Raw genomic sequence first — 17,292 nt, 5'->3', positions numbered from 1 at the left:
CTTCCTATGTGCCGAGACATCGATAATGCTAATGAGATAGTACGGGCGTTGATATAGTCACATTCACGGGATTGACTCCCATTAGCTTATCGAGTAAATTAACTGTACTATCTCGTTAACATGGACTACGTGGACTACAGAATTATCGATCTGTTGTTCAACATATGATGAAAAAAAAAAAAATTGGAGGGACGATATAGATTAGATATTCGAGATCTGAACGAGTCTGTCGAATTAATCGTTGATTAAGCTAATTATAATTATTGTTAAGTAATGCTTGTTCCATTTCATTAACACGATTGTAGGTAAATATGTTGCTTCTCTTAAGCTATCCTGCCGGTTGGCGGATGCATTTCCTTTTTTCTGATTTTTCCCTCCCCTTTTTCCGTTTTGTTTAAAATTTGAATTTCATAACATATATCGCGTACATAATTATTGTCCATTAAAACATATTGACGCCAAGCTCGTGAAAATTGGCCGCTCGTCTTTCCGCGAATCCGAGAGAAGCCTACGGAAAGGTCCAATGTCCGTTTCTATCGATGCGGATTAACTTTAATTGATAAAAATCGACACGCGAGAACCGAGATCGTCTCGGTGCGGAACAGAAAAGAAAAGCACTTTGCACTTTCTGTCTCTCTCATATCGTATTTATTTTCCAATTGTTTCAAAGTTATTCACGATTTCTGCGCCATATCGTCGGTAAGATATCGAGAGTCGCAGAGCGCCGTCTCGGTTACTTAAGTCCCCGTTTTATTTGGTCGATAAGTAAACGAGTTTCGCAGAAGAGAGTTTTGCCGCTATAATCTCCTAAAAAGATATTCAAAAAGACACGGTACGCATTTATGTATACATATATATATATATGTATATATACGGTCCAACGCGGAACGAATTAGTAAGATGTCACACGATATTTTTGCCCCGCCTCTCCTCTTTGTAAACGTGTAACGAAATGCAACGTACGACGAGAGCCGTAGATCGAAAACGACCGAGAAGTTAATACATGTACTGCAACGTGCACGAAAATGGAATAACACATTTCTCCCGTATACATATGTAATATATATACATATACATATACATCCTCTATTTCAACGAAAGAACTAATATTTATTAACGTGTATATGTGTGTGTATGTGTATAATCCTCAGTCGATTGACGGAAATTCTAAAAATCATATCGGGTAGCACGGCAACTCGCGACACATTTTGCCGTCACCGTTATCAACTACCCGTGTCCACGATACGTGTGACTAGTAATAAATGTTAATTAATAGAATAACTTAAACATCTTTCATTCTTTATATAATCTTGTATGTATACATATATATATATATATATATATATTTATAAATTCTCGCTTTCACGCTCGCGCTCGCTCTCACGCGTTCGCACACTCTACTCGACATTCAAATTGGAATGATTGTTAAAACTGAGAGAGATTGAAGTATATCCAATCGCGAGATAAGAAACCAACTGTGGATTTGTCTTGTTCTTCGTTATGTAGAAAAGCCGTACCGCGCTGAAAATTGATCGCCCATCTCTCTCTCTCTCTCTCTCTCTCTCTCTCGCATTAACGGAGCGCTGTGTCCACACAGTCGTCGGAAGAACTTGACTGTAGGCTGTGATATAAACTATAACTCTCACAAGTGTTTCCTAAACGATACTTAAATCAGACAAGGATATTGCAAAATTAACGTTACACGATTCGGTGTGACTCTCGCAAAAAACAGTCTCGATATCTAAAATAAAACGCTTGTGAGTAATACGTATGATTAATATGCTTAATAACGTGACGTGTGTGTATCGGTATTAATTACTTAGATAAGGCCACTAGTGGATGATACAGGTATAATATAAATATTACAGTTACAAGCATAGATTCTCAAAGCAAACGGTCGAATAGCTACGCTAGTATGTCCAGAAACGATCAATCGTGGACGAAACGAGATGTGTATTTGTTAACGCAGGATTTGTGAGTGTACAAATTTGTTTTTCGTTTATTGTCATATACTTTCATTGTAAGATGACACGATGCGAACGAACGTTTGCGTTGACACAATGACATTGTAGACGCGTTACGACTGCGCTATAAACCGCTCCGGAAATATCTTCTTCCTTCCTCTGGACATAGGTAGAATTTAGTTGCCTATTGCATTCAAGGTATTTAATTATGTTAATATAAACACTAGAGGTTTCTTTTCCTTCTCTTAAGAATATACGCGATTCTTCGTGTACCGAGTATAAGATTTGTCTTCCTTTTAAAAAGCTATCTTAGCTGCTATCATATAATACGATCCACGCGAGCTGTATACAAACATGGTATTACAATTAGAAAAATTACTAATGCCTCGATTTCTATTTATCGTCCGAAAGATCGTCTGCGGGTAGATTTGTTACACCGCAATAACACGCGCGAAGAGAAGCGCGCCGCTGAAATCCGTCATCCACTTCGACGTCCATATGAGAAAGCAGTTTTTTTTTCTCTATATAAATTCGAGGTAAAGGAATGACCTTTTGACGTCTCTCGGCGTATCGTCCCCCGTTCAGTAATCGAAAAATAACCGATTTACATACTCTATCGGAATTGTTTTTCTTCTTTTTTGTTTTAATCTCGCCACTCGATGTTGTTCAAACATCACGGCACACCAGGCACTGTACATTGAGCATCGCTCGAGCCAGACGGAGAAGTCTGGCTTATATCGTGTGTTACAACGTGGATTCGTGTATCACCGTTGTATTTGGATCACTGCTAGCAGTCTGAATTATTGCTTGCGGTATGTGTGGCGTCAGTGTGATGGATGAGGTCTTTCGCATAGGTTTCGGAGAGGCCTGTAATCAAATATTAACGTACGATGAAGAATACTCGATTAATTTTTACTCTTGCCACGTAACGTTGTTTATAAAAAACGGTGCAACGACTTTATCGCGAATATAGCTGATGTGTTTGAGTAATAACATGTATCACATACCCATTCTCTTCTGCAAGGTGCTTCGTCATCCGAGTAGTGATCGATCTGCCCAATATCAGTTTCCGTCGCCGCGTTCCTCTTCTTCGGCTGCAGAGTCGCGTAATTGCCGCAGCCTCTGGTGAAGTTGGTCATGTTCTTCTCCTCGACAATCTTCTCCTGGCATAGTATCTCTTGCGATTTACTTTGTTTGTTGTTCGTTACGTCACTGGTGCTCTTGTTGTTGAAATAAAATGGCGGCATTTTCGACACCCAGTGATCCAGACCGGAACCAGTCGAGCTCGTGGACGCCGCGGACGAATTTCCCGTGGAGTTATTGGACAGGCCTCTTCGCTGGTAGAACAACATGTACGCCGCGTTCGTGATCAGATTCGTGTCATTGACCGCTTCTACGCGCGTGTCGTCGAAACAATACCACTGCGTGTCATACGGATTTCTACAAAACGCCGTGTAATGCCCGCCCTGCAGATCCTGCCCATGGTGATTGCATATCGCATAGAGATCGTAGACGTTCTCGTCGTACTTGGGGATATTGTGTTGCCGCGGTCGCGGTTTTTTCCAGGGCGACCAGCCCAGGCCGCCCAAGCTGGTGACATTGTTGTGCGTCGTCTGAACACCATTGTGGGCGAGATGTGGCGTCATGTCGAAGCCGTATAAAGGAAAGTCCACCAGCATAGTCAGCTTGGACGTTGACCGTTGCTTAGACTGCTGACGAAATCTTTTCAAGTGTATGACTAATATATCGGGTAGTGACCAGAGACCTAGCTTTTTTACGACTTCTTGCTTCTTGTTGCAGTAGGGGCAATGCCACGCGTCTTCCGCGCCCAGTATCTCCGCCCGCGTGTACAGATCGAAACATTCCTCCAGGGTGACCGCGCCGCCCAGTTCGGAATTAGTTTTTAACTGTTTTACACTGGCGTGCTCCTCGATCTGATCGCTGTCGTCCTGTATAATATTGGATTTGGTGGCCTCATCCCACTCGAGGATCAGCTTCACGTGTTGTGGACCCGAGTCGTCGGCACAAAGAGCCAACGCTTGCTCGATCTGCTCCGTGTAAAGCGGATGCTCCACGCAGGGATCGATACAGGGATGCTCGTCCTGGATCGGCGTCGCCGCCGGATCCGCCACACGGATGTTGAAGAGCCCCGGACTCTGGCTGGTCGTGAGAACGTCGTCCGCTAACGTGCTGTGCATCTCTTTGAGCAAGAGCTTTTGCAGATCCTCGTAGGACGTCTCGCGTGACACCTGAATCGTGTACGGGCTGCCGAAACGTTGCCTCAGATCCCCCTTCACGAGAACGTTGATCCAAACCAACAGGATGTACGCTTGCTCCGTAGGCTCCTTCAATTGCGGCAGCTCGATGCAGTAAAGTGGATCGTTTTCCATAATCACGGATAGAGGCTGACAGTCAGAGAAAGTTCTGTGGAAGGAAAAAAAGAAAAGATCTTATTCTTTTTGTTCTATTATTATGATACAAGACGCTCAGTAGATAAGTATAGAGAATAGTAATGTGCAAACATTGCAAACCGATCGAATATCGTAAAAAAAAAAAAAAAAAAAAAAAAAGTTGTCAGTTTCTTATCTTCGTACCTTCGTGCTTTCTTTTGCAATGCGCGAGTGAAATTTATTGCAAGCGCTATTAACTGTTTCCTTTTTTCATCGCTACGTACTGCAAGAGTGCGATTTTGGAGTTTTTAAACCACAATTTAAACCTGTGAAATCCTTCGTCGTGGATCTCGGTCAGTAGCATGTGATTCTCGTCCACGCCGGTGTCGCTGGCCAGGATCTCTCGTAGCTCCCGCACGTTGGCCGCCTGATTCACGCTCACGCCGATCTTGACCTGCCGCGGCTGCTGCGACGTGTAGAGAACGTTGACGTAGAGATTCATCTGCCGATGATTCTGCGGCACCGGCACCGACACGCACAGAAAGGGGTCGAAGGTGTTCGACTGCCGGTGGCATCTCGGACAGGTCAGACTGGACCGGAACTGCGCTTGGAATACGGCGTGTACGAACGAGTTGTTACACCGCACGTGATTCGCAAGCGTCTCCGCGGCAACGATGTCGTCGGGCCTGCCGAATGAGTTCTGCAAAATGGAAAAAAAAAACGGAATTAGAGCGTGTTAAACGACGAGGTAAATCCGACTCGTGAAAATTCTAGTAAAATTACTTCGAGAGTGGCCTCGCCACATCGGGGTTTTACTTGACAAGTATACGCAGTTATCAATCTGTAACGAACTCGGTTCTCTTTCTTTTTTTTTTCGCAGCTCGTTTTGCAGTTTATGTAATCTGGGAAAATGGGTTTGAGGCGAGGCTGTCTGCGCCGCCGACACGAAGCCGTACGCACGCAGACGGCGCGGGCGTGAATCCCGAGCGAGCGGGGTCCGCGACCGCCTTTCTCGCTGCCCCGACTCGACGTTAACGCAAAACTCGGTTATCGCTCAAAGCACACAACGACAATCATCCGTAACGCGTCCGCGGTCTATTAATAGATCACCGCGCTGTCGCAGCCGCCGCTTGGCAGCTCCTTTTTCCCTTCGCCGAAAGGAAGACTATACGCGGGAGCCGACCGAACGCGCTAACGAACTCTCTGCGCGGTTTCGACACAATTGTCGCCGATACGCTAAAACGATATGCGCTCATTAACGTAAGCACTTAGCGACTTAACGTTAGGACCCCGATGCACCGATTGGCACACGATTGAGATAATAAAAGGTCCCCTTCGCGCGCTTTATTCAACTCGACGACTGGACAAATGTGTGCGGAATCTTAAAATAATCTCTATAAAATTGCAATAATTATGTATGAATAACGGGGTGATAAGATAATGCTTTTGCTATTCAATAGACCGAAGTTGAACGATACGATCGAGCGATATGACATAACTCGACGTGTCCGGAAGCTTCTGTGTTGCCGCGTTCTGATATTTTATCACCAACTAGAGTACCCACTTTCGCGTATAAACATTTATTTCAGAGATATCCCAAGTGTTTAATTTTATCAAATAAATTAACGAAATGTTGTTTGAATTAACCGAGAAAATTATTACAGCCGAGAGAGCTCTCCAGTTTTGTTATCGAATGCGATTCGTTTGCATTCCGTTTCGGAGCCTGCAGATTCGGAGCAAAGATACGACCTCCCGTTAATGGGATAATAAATATCGAGGCTGTGCATTTTCGTATAGCCTTCGAGTATAGGTCGCGAGTCTCTTCGCACACAGAGCCGCGCAAGAACGAGGTAGCGGTATATCGCGCATTCGACGCATTGTGGTAAAACTTTATTGCCTGCAGCTATTCAAACTTACTGTAAGTAGCGCATATCAAGTAAGTTATAGGAGTCATTATTGACCAGCTGTTCGCACTTTGTACGTCTATTTCGTTAACGTAAATGGGATATAACGAGCCTTGAAAGAAAAAATCGATGTTATCGAGTATTTACAAATAGGGGACGATTCGTAACGATGTAATTTCCTAATAAGTCAAATAAAATTAAGCAAACCGAGGAAATAATTGAGGAGAAAGATAGAGAGAGAGAGAGAGAGAGAGAGAGAGAGAGAGAGAGAGAGAGAGAGAGAAAATAATGAGTAAATAGCGACCGATATGTATAACACAGAATAAATATTGATATTTTCAATTGACAAAAGAGATCCTCAGAAAGATCTTAAAAATGTCTAATCATAAAAATGTATAAAAAATTCACGATAATAATTATTACATTAATTATAAATTAATTATGAGATCCCAATGACCAAAACCGTCAATATTAATTTATTCTACGGTGAAATAAAATTTTTTCAAGTCAGATCACGTAGAAAAGTCAACTACTGGACTTGCGACAGAACTTGCCGTTACGTAACGCAAAAGCTCGACATTAATTCCGATAAATATCAATGCGAGATCGCGCTGGAATGTAAGCAGGGTCCACATTATCGAGCAGAACCGCGAGCCGAACTTCGCCGCGAACCGATCATGCGTCCACATTATCGAGCCGAACCGCGAGCCGAACTTCGTCGCGAGCCGATCATGCGTCCACATTGTCGAGCCAACGGGCTCGCGCGAGGCTCGCGAACCTCGAATCGAACATCAGTGCGAACCATCGCGTACTCACCCCACGAATTTACAAGGATTTTGATGATACGCGGTTTGGCTCGCAGTGTCCCACCAAAAGTCGGTATTTCGACGAAACATCAAAAGATGCTATTTATGATCAGATTACACGCTTTGTCGGGTGGTAGACTGGTAGTTAAGCTTCGAGCTAGACAAATAATGACAAAAAAACAAAAAATGAACGATGAAAGAAAACGTGAGTAATTGCCCAGTCGCTGTATTTGATTCTATCCACGTATGTGCAGTCTACACGTCTACTGATAGACAAAATGGAATGGTCTGATAAAAAATGTTTAAAATTAATTAGTGATTATGAGCAGAAAAGATTATTATATACGGGACGCTAAAAATCCCGAACATTATAACAATTAAAAAAATGCATATTTATATTTACAATCGTATTTTTAACGTTGCAATATATATTATAAATTTATTGCGTATTTATCATAGATTTAGAGTATGTGTTTATGCAATATTAAATATTGTAACCACTCTAAATATATAGTTTTATGGTTTGAAAAGGAATTAAGCTTTGAATACAAGAAAATAATAAAAGCACGCATATGTATACACATATTTAGTCGTCTTTTCCTGTTTTCATACTTTTTTTATAAGAAGAAATAAGTAAAGAACTCGAATGTGATAGTGACATGTGATAGTGACAAAAAGATGACGACATTATATTGGCATCTCTGCAAAAAGAAAAAGCAAAAATAAAAAAAGTATGGAAACAGGAAAAGAGGTGAGTGAATATATGTATATGTGCTTTTATTATTTTTCTGTATTCAAAACTTAATTCCTTTTCAAACCATAAAACAAAATTTAGAATTAATATTGCATAAACATACTCTAAACCTGTGATAAATACGCAATAAATTTATAATATATATATTGCAATGTTAAAAAATACGATTGTAAATATAAATATGCATTTTGCATACATGTATTAAGAATTTATATAAATTTTATTATAAATTTCAATACGAGATTTAACTCCAAAAAATTTTAACTCATGTTCGCGGTTCGCGATGGAGTTCGATTTGAGGTTCGTCTGCAAGTTCTGCTCGAGATTCGGTTCGGGACTCGGTTCGCGGTTTGGCTCGATAATGTGGACCCTCCTATATTACGTAATATCTCGAGCGACGATATTTCAATGTGATGAAAGGTACCGGTGACCCTCGTTAACGCGGAGCGGAACGTTGTGGCGATCGACGACGCGCGCACGCGGGGCTTCGCAATGCCACGCGGGCTCGCTCGCTCGCGCTTTCCGAAGCCGTGTAATTTGTAACACGCGATGAAAAACCGCAGAATGGGATATAATCACCGGGGTGATCGCGCAGGATGTATCAGCGATCCGGTTGCCGGAAGTAATTTCCGATGCGGCTGGAACGATCCGACTCGCGCTCCGACAATTGGTCAATGTCGCGCCGGTGCACGTGCACTCCCGCGACTCGGTAAAACCGTCATTTGTATATACGCGCGCGCGCCCTTACGAATATTCAGCTCTACAATCGTTGATCTTTTCCCGAAAGCATAAGACCGCTAATGGATCGGCCGATGGATGGATTGGAAACACACTCCTCCGATCTGTTTAGCGCGACCGCGTTCTCGCAGAAGCGAGCCCCACTTATCGATGACCACATTCGATAGCTATCAAATGATTGCGCATACAATATCGGCTTTACATCTATGATTTCTCCCGCGACACGTGATACCTCCCGCGCGCAAGATTGTTCCTCAGTTTTCAAACTATTTGCGAAATTTTCCCGTTACGCGAAATTCGTTCCAGCCGTATCTTCTAACGCGACACACATGTAATATACATTTAATTCGTTTACTTTATAAGAATGTATAATCACAAAGCTGAAACTTCATATTCAATGTCGATCCGATTTAAACATTATTGCGTGTCGAAATTCTGTTTGGCTGAAATTTTTCTCGAGAAAATGTTACTTTTTCGCAACGTTAATTGCGCGATGTAACATGTAACGGCTTTGTAATTTTTGCTCGCAAAAAATCAGAAGACCCGATGAGTCGCGTGTCATGATTCATAAATCCTGCCGGTCGCGGTTTTTGTCGACGCAGTGAGTCATAAAAGTAAAAATAAGAACGCATGCGGAAGATCTGTTTTAAAATATGTGAGCACGCTAAATGCACTTTCCGCTTTCACAACCGTCTTTCGCATCGCGAAACGTTTGTTTTATATTTGAAAATACTTACAGATACCAATAATTGTTAATGTATGTATGGAGGGGTGAAAACCACAGTAGTGTAAGTCAAATTTTTAAAAATATTTTTTTGTGTGCACAGATGCAATTTATAATATTTATATATTGTATAAATTACATCTATGCACGCGAGAAAAAATTAAAAAAAATTTGACTTACACCACTATGACTTTTACCCCTCCATATGTAATTTAGCAAACATGTATAATTATAATATGTATTGTATACGGAAACACAATTATAAATTATAAATGTAGATACTATTTAAAAATATGTATTACAAATTGAATAAACATAAATCTCATATATCCGACGTGTATAAAATTTATGTTTATTCATTTTGTAATACATGTTTTTAAAATCGCGCGATTCAGCTGAATATATTTCGAATTTCGAAACATTTTAAAACGTTATATCTCGCTTTTAAAAAACACAGAAAGTACTCTTTCAAGCTCAGACATCTCGACATTAATTATCAGCGTTTTATTTATGGAAAGAAATGCGCTTCAACTCTGAACGTAAGCAAACGCTCTTGCTCTTACATAGTTCTTTCGTGAATAAAAACAAAAGTATATCTTTCCTCAATTACTTCATATATCGTTATATTTACTGAAAAAAAGATGTACGTGATTTTACGTTAAGACGACATATTATGACGACACTGACGGTTTGTAGTAAACTACCGTTATAGAGACCATTATATCAGTGTGACACTGTGAAAATAAAAAACTTGTCCAAACAATTTTATTATAAGATACAAAACCTCTGTCTCTCTCTTTCTCTTCAACGAGATGCAAAACAATAAGATTAAGTCTATTTTCTCGTGCGTAGCTGTTTTTCTTAGCAAGATATCTACAAATGAAGCGCCACTTGATACGTCAACGATAAGTTCGCGATACGCGATTCCCTCTATGATATGACTACACAAAAAGCGATTTCTTTCGATACGGATTTGTTTACGCGATGTCCACGTGGAGCCTCGTCAATTGCGCTCGCGTATCACGGCCAGTGATGCAACATTTTCGAATGCGTGCGCGCACATACGACCATCGATGCGTGGAATTCGAAATATGCGCCGGAACAGCGCGATTCTTTGTAATTTTTTTTTTTTTTTATATACCGTTCGCTCTCGCGTGTGCGTATGAAACGCAGGAGATGGAAGGAACGGGTCACGCGCAAGGATGATTGGGCGTAACGTTGTTTTTTCGCGTCCACGTCGCTCTCGGACGCTCCTCGACGCTATAAATAGCGTTACGTAAATATTTTGCTGACAATTACGTCGATTTCCCTTCCCTCCCCAACCTAGTGTTAAAAAACGAGTCACATCCATCCGATGACCGGATACGCGTGTGCAACTCGCTGATCTCTTCTCGAACCGGATTACATCTGGAACTATTTTAACTGTTAACATATCCGGTTTTCGCGAAGATCCGGTTAATTCGCAATTACGTGCGTGCGATCGATTGAAATCAGTGCATCACGTTGTAAACAATATGGAAGATAACCCCTTCCCTTTGTAATTATTAATTATTCCAGCATAATTCAAATTCGATGCATAATCGGACCTATACATTTTAAAATTAATTAATTCCAGATTGAAAATAAATTGTCATCAAAATACGAATTATTCATGCGTTAATTAGTCATGTGATTAATCCGATGTAGATTATAGATTATTGATTACAGCTTAGTCACAATAAATAATTGCTAACATTAACAGATTAGAAGAGATTTGTCATAACAGCCAACGTCACCGCTTCGTGGGTAATTAGATCTTGTTGATCATAACATACATTGTTAAATCCATAGTATTAAATTATACTCGATGTGAGTCATTTTTATAGGTCGCCACTATACTCCTAAACTGAATATCGTTATATAATTTAACCAAACCAATGGAGTTAAAACAATACTGTTTTGTGTTAAAATAATAAATTTTGACACGCACAGCAGTTAAGAATAACAAAATGTCATTCAACTCAAGGTACTGGTTTAAATGTCATCCTTTAATATTTAACGGTGTACGGACAATCAAAACTGCGGTACTTCGAAACGGAATGCACGCGATACTCCAATTGCAAGATTTATCTGTTGAGAAAAGCGGCGCGGCGGGCGAGGTGTGAAGAAAGCGCGAGAGCGGGTTGCGCACGTTGGCGCCGTATGACAGTACTTAGTCCACATGTGTGCGCCGTAGTCCGCGAAAAAGCGCTCGGCGATGCGAACTGATAACTGGATCTCCGTGGCCCCGTTCAAGGCCGGTCCTCGTTACGGTACCCCGGCTCCCGTCTGCGCGGCAGATACGACTCCGATTTCCTCGCGCTCGACTTCGCGGCTCGGCCCGGCCGCGACGCGACGATTCGCGATTCGCTCGCGCGAATGTGTGTCGCGGGTGCGATACGGTTTTCTCGAAACCAGGCACTCGAAAAAGAAGACGCGCGAGAGATGTATGTCGTCATCTCCGTATGCTCCAGATCGCGAAGATAAAACGCTCGCGCAAGAACGGCGATAAAAATGACGTGTCCCCCGCTTGATATCGATGTATCCCCGCCGATATCGCCGACGATCGAGCGGTGTCCTTTCTTCGTAAGCGCAACTTCACAGAAATGGCATATTTAATGAGCGACGTGGCAATCACTGATACGAACGAATTCGAACGATCGGGCGGCGGCGGTTCGGTTATGAGGACCTTATCTTTGCTAACTCGGCAAACGTATCAGAACCGCGACTGAGAGGCGAGCGATAAGATAACGGCGGGAGATGAATAATCTCGCACAAAGATGAAGTACAAAGGCATGGCCCCGAACGCATAGAAACGCGCTTATTTACACATAATTCACGGTAGTATCTAACTCGTTATTTTATGTTCCTTTGCTTGGTAAAAAAAAAAAAAACAATTTTGACCGGATTATCGAGTTCGCGATATTCTTATCGTCTACTTGCTGGAAGTCAAAGCGGAGTTCACAAATTATATCGCTCGTGTCGTTCGATTATTTTTCTTAACACGATCATGAAAATGTTTGTTTAACGTGAAAAAGAAAATGTGACACCGCCGATATACGAGTGCCGATATTTTTAAACGATATAACGATAATGATTGATATATGTGTGACGTTATTTACACGATTCCGTGACATACGTTAAATCAGCAATGATAAATAATTGTGCAGTCGTCACGTCGTTAATCTGAACGATTTCGTAACGCGCTTAAAAAAGAAAATAAGCGATTATCAGCTGGTGAAATTTTACAGGGCGATTCGTTAACTTTCTCGTATTAACGTATATACATTTCCTGCGCCACGATCGTCAGCAGGGCCCTCGGAATTAAAACCGCAGTTCGGGGAAACCGCAATTCTCTCGTGTGACATACATTTTTTCGGACTGAAACTCCTTTTCTCTCTTTTTACCTCGGCGACATTTCAATCTCGCATCGTCCACCTTGGGATCTCGTAATCGAAAAACCGTAGCACGTATATTTCAAACGTGAAGCAAATTCGGGTTAAGGTCTCGACCGACTGGCCGTTTGTCGATTGGCAGCACGTTTCGCGAAGCGGGTAAATAAAAAAATGGAGCGAAGCCCATCGCCCGCTCGGCTCGGCTCGCGTTTATAATCGTCGAACTTGTATTTTTGCATCGTAGACCGAAGCTCCGAAAATAACCGACTTATTGTCAACAATCAAACTAAACTACCACGAGAATCTTTCGTATTTTATTGCATTCACCCGTACTACACTCTCGATCATGTATACCAAATGTATATATTTATATATATTTGTGTTTTATTTCTGATTTATACATAATGGACTAACAATATTTATGTAAAAAACAACTCCCACTTTCAGAATCTCAATACGATCGACAGAATCTGTGCCTGCTCTCGGTATTCTTAAAGATTATCTTTGAAGTACTCGAATCCAAGGAAACATCTTGGACTCGAGCTTCCCTACATTTTATTGCCTTCTTTTTTAGAAATACCAATCCCTTTTACGTCCCCGCGTTCTCTTCCCATCCTTTTTTCTTCAATATTTTACTTTCTATCTTCTCACTAATTGAAAATGCACGGCGAAGGGGGAACATGACTTTATCGTAAAGACTCGAAAAATCCACGGAGCGTTTTCTAAAACATTTAAGACGTTAAAGTAGACACGTTGTCACGCGGAGATATAAGATCCGAGGAGAGCCAGGGCTCATGCACAATGTGAAGAATAAGAATCAATGAATTCTCTCTATGTTTAATTCCTTGTTCCTTACTCCTCTCATTGTGCACGGGCCCTTAGAGAAGGCGCCAGCCACACCACGTGAAATATTTGTCTTTAATTAAGATAATCAGCGCGACCTTCTTCAATGAGCGTTGGGATATTAATTCGACATTGGATTTGTCTCTATTATCGCGTGCGTTCGGTATTTAAAAGACGGTCGATTGTATCTATGCCTCGGCTCATCCATACGTGGCGAAGGTGTCGGACGAGACGAAGCGAAAAAGGTCGTCGGTGCGGCTCGCGTGTTCGCGGCTTCCACCAGTCACGCACGCGGGAGATTGTCAGCGTCCGCACCGAGAATATACGCTCAAGTGCAGTCGTGCCTACGCACCGTGCACGCGGCGTACTTTAAGAGAAAAGGACAGAGAGAGGAGGAGAAAGAGAGAGAGAGAGAGAGCCGCAGCGAGCTTTCGTCGAGCGTCTCTCCGCGGCTGGCCACGACGAGAGATCCAAGGAGAAAGTTTCTTTCGTCGTGACGCCCGGCTCGACGATTAAGCGGCTACCGAAGAATGCGTTTAATTGCCCACCGTGCCCGCTACGCTTTGAAGTAGAATGCTACTGACGCGACGGTCGTTTTAATTACTCTATGCTGAGCTTGTCGGATTTAATTGGCGACGGTCGCCGTTATCCTAATGCTAGAAGACGTATCGATGTGGGGAATTTTCTTCCTATTTACCATAGAAGGTATACCACAGCAATGGATTTTAATTGTGTGGTGTAGACACACTGGAGTAGAAATATCAAAATGACTGGAGATACTTGTATCGGACGATAATTATATTATCGATAAGCTTCAATACTGCGGTGTGCGGCCAGTGTTTTTCCTGTTTTGATTCGTCGAGAGCGACTCGTCACGTTCTTTCCTCAAATAAATTGTCGATGATTTAAGTATATTGTACGCGTATATTTGCATATTTTATTAATCAAACGCAAATATACGCAGATTAATTTTATTGATTCACACGAGTGGATTACACTATTAATAATATATATTGTTTTACAGATATATTAATATTAGTTGTTAATTCATATCCGCGAAATAATTCATTTGTAACGATCCCATTTGCAATTACAAAATTTCTAAATTGTGACAAAATAATTTTAAAATAAGTGTAGGTATACAGTTTTTCGGTTTTAACATTCCTGACCGTAATCTCCTCATAGAGCGAAGCTTTTTGACAATAATTCGTCACGATAAAAATATCGTGCTACTTCGAGAGATAATAACAAGATAACGACGCTTCTCTTTTAAATGACCATTTCCACTTGTGTTATCTACTCGTCGCGCGGAGAGATACCGCGGGTGTACAGTTTTCATCCGAGGTCAAGATACGACGAGCGTCTTTACGTGGACTAGACGGTCGCGCACGTGCGATGTTGACATCGTCATTCTCGTTTTCGCGCCGCCGCCGCGACCTTACCTTACCGCTTCGGTATATTGCTAAAAATACGCCCGACGACACGACCAGCGGCGTCTAAAGATAGGCAGGAGCAACAATACCGTCCCGCGTCGAAGGAAAAAATGAGATAATAAATTCACAGACTTCGAGATAACGTCGGAATAAAATTCGAGATTGGATCGACGACTATTCCACACATTCCCCGGATTCCCATTCAACGTTGTGGAAATAACGTTGTCAGAGCCGAGAGAGAGATGCTGCGGCTAAAGTGGCTCAATTTAAATCGATATTAGTCTCATCAATATTAATCTCGAGATCACCGATTGAGAGCCTGGTAACAGTTTAATTCCAAGCGTCTTCGAGATACGCGAATCACCCGGACAGGATTGAATTTGAACGCCGAATCGCGGGTCTCCGGGCAGGAAGATATTTCCCTCAGCCGGCCGGTCGAGCCTCGTCGCGCTCACCTTTATGATCTTGTACTTCTTCTTGGTCGCCTGATTGAGATCCTCGTGCACCTTGTCGAGCAGCCAGAGGAGAAACTCCTGGGCGTCGTGCTGCAGATTGCCGCGGTACTGGCTGCCGTACTTGTCGACGACGCTCTTGAACGCGGTGCTCATCTCCGGGTCGTACTGGCAGCTCCAGATCGCCTTGAGGAGAAGCGCGAGCTGCTCGGTGATCTCGCCCTTGGTGCCGTACTTCTTCGAGTTGAGCTTGTTGCGGCGGGACAGGTCGACCTTGTACTGATCGAGGACGAAGTACTCGGCGAGGATGTCGGTGTGCGAGAGGCACTGCAGCACGGCGTTCATGAAGCACGTGTTGCCGTGATTACGTAGGCCTATGACACCCGGCACGCGGTCGGGCGGGATGTGCGCGGGTCGCGGCGGCGGCACCCTGATGTCGCCCGCGCTCGAGCCGAGGTCGTCGCCGCCGCTGCCGCAACGTTGATGGTGGATCGCGGCGGCCTTGTGGCTCTGGGCGCCCACGTTCGACATGTGACGCACCATCTTGTTGATGAACTTCTTCCAGGAGGGCCGGCGGAACGCCTTCTTGCCGCTCGGCCGCTCCTGGGGCTCCTGGCCGCCTGGGTGACCGCCGTGCAGCCTCCCCGTTGTCGCGTTCTGCCGCTGCTGCTGGGACGGCGGCGGCTGCAGGTTGTTCCGGACGTTCTCCTTGGCGCCCGGCGCGCCGCTGTTGACGTCCCTCGCGTCCCCGTGGGTCTGCTGCTGCTGCTGCTGCTTCGGACGTCGCCGCGACATCCTGCCGCTGGCACTTTGAAACGGGTTTCTCGGCAGCGTAAAGGTGCGCTTGAGCCGCGTGGCGCCGCGCGGCTCCGCGGGTTTAACCTCTTCCTCCACGCCCAGCTCGCCCTCGGACACCGATTTCATCACCGACGTGCCGCGTTCGGGTCGCGCGGCTTTCATCGCCAGCCGCACCTCGCTGGCGTGAGTCTGGCTCCGCTAAGCTGGCTCCGCTCTGGTCGATCGGGATTAAGCACGACCGCGAATCTCGGCTCGGCGGCCGCGACAGGCGGTCGCGGAGGTCGGCCGTCGATGACGCTCACATCACGTTTTTCCCCCCCGGGTCCCGGGTGTCGGGTGTCGGTGTTACCTCGACCGCGACGTGGACGAGGCTGACAACGGCGACGTTGCCGCCGCGGGACGACGACGACGACGACGACGACGACGCGGACGCGACAGCCGCACGTCCCGTACGCGCCTACGCGGAACCGCAACCGGCGCAACCGCAGCCGCAGCAGCCGAACGCAGTCGGACGTCACGCAACACCACGCACCGCCTCGTAAACTGCACCACGGCGGCCATCGGCGGCCATTTGCCGCGCGTATCAAGGGCTTCCACGATTTCACACGACGCCTCGGCACTCTCGTCGGCGGTCGGCTGAGTCGGCCATAAACCCGATAAACCGCCGTCCGCCGTCCGCCGTCGTCTCGTCGGCTGGCGACATCGGTGGGCCGATCGGGGGAAGACGCGCCGTCGCGCCGTTCGCCGCGACAGTCGCGACACCTCCGCCGCGATGTCGTTTCGGAAGCGACCAGCGACGGCAGCGATTCGAATTTACCGTTGGTCGCTAAGACAGGAATAATAAATAATTTGCGCTATCATTATTTTTTAATAATTTTGCAGCTTGAAAATTATTGGCGATATTTGAGGAAAAATCGATTTAGGAAATTGATCAAAGAGGTCCACTATGAAAAATAGGATGGTTTTTTAATGATATATATATATATATATACTATATCGCTCTTATATTATTTTTAAAAAATAATTCACAGCTTGAAAATTATTGATGATATTTGAGAAAAAATCGATTTAAG

General features: G+C 44.0%; 1 protein-coding gene across 1 annotated transcript; it reads right to left on the bottom strand.

Moving 5' to 3' along the window:
- Nucleotides 1-625: 625 nt before the first annotated feature.
- LOC143902566 (ubiquitin carboxyl-terminal hydrolase 31) lies at nt 626-17,103 on the bottom strand. Its single transcript, XM_077415572.1, has 4 exons — nt 15,425-17,103; nt 4,681-5,054; nt 2,972-4,388; nt 626-2,831 (listed from the first exon to the last, which is right to left on the bottom strand). The coding sequence occupies exons 1-4, from the start codon at nt 16,379-16,381 to the stop codon at nt 2,709-2,711; spliced, it is 2,871 nt and encodes a 956-aa protein (XP_077271698.1). The 5' UTR covers nt 16,382-17,103; the 3' UTR covers nt 626-2,708.
- Nucleotides 17,104-17,292: the final 189 nt, after the last annotated feature.

Source organism: Temnothorax americanus, unplaced genomic scaffold (assembly GCF_048541705.1).
Source record: "Temnothorax americanus isolate GAGA-0224 unplaced genomic scaffold, ASM4854170v1 Scaffold4, whole genome shotgun sequence".
Lineage (NCBI taxonomy): Eukaryota > Metazoa > Arthropoda > Insecta > Hymenoptera > Formicidae > Temnothorax > Temnothorax americanus.
Note: the sequence above shows the minus strand (reverse complement) of the source record. Positions and strands in the feature narration are given on the sequence as shown.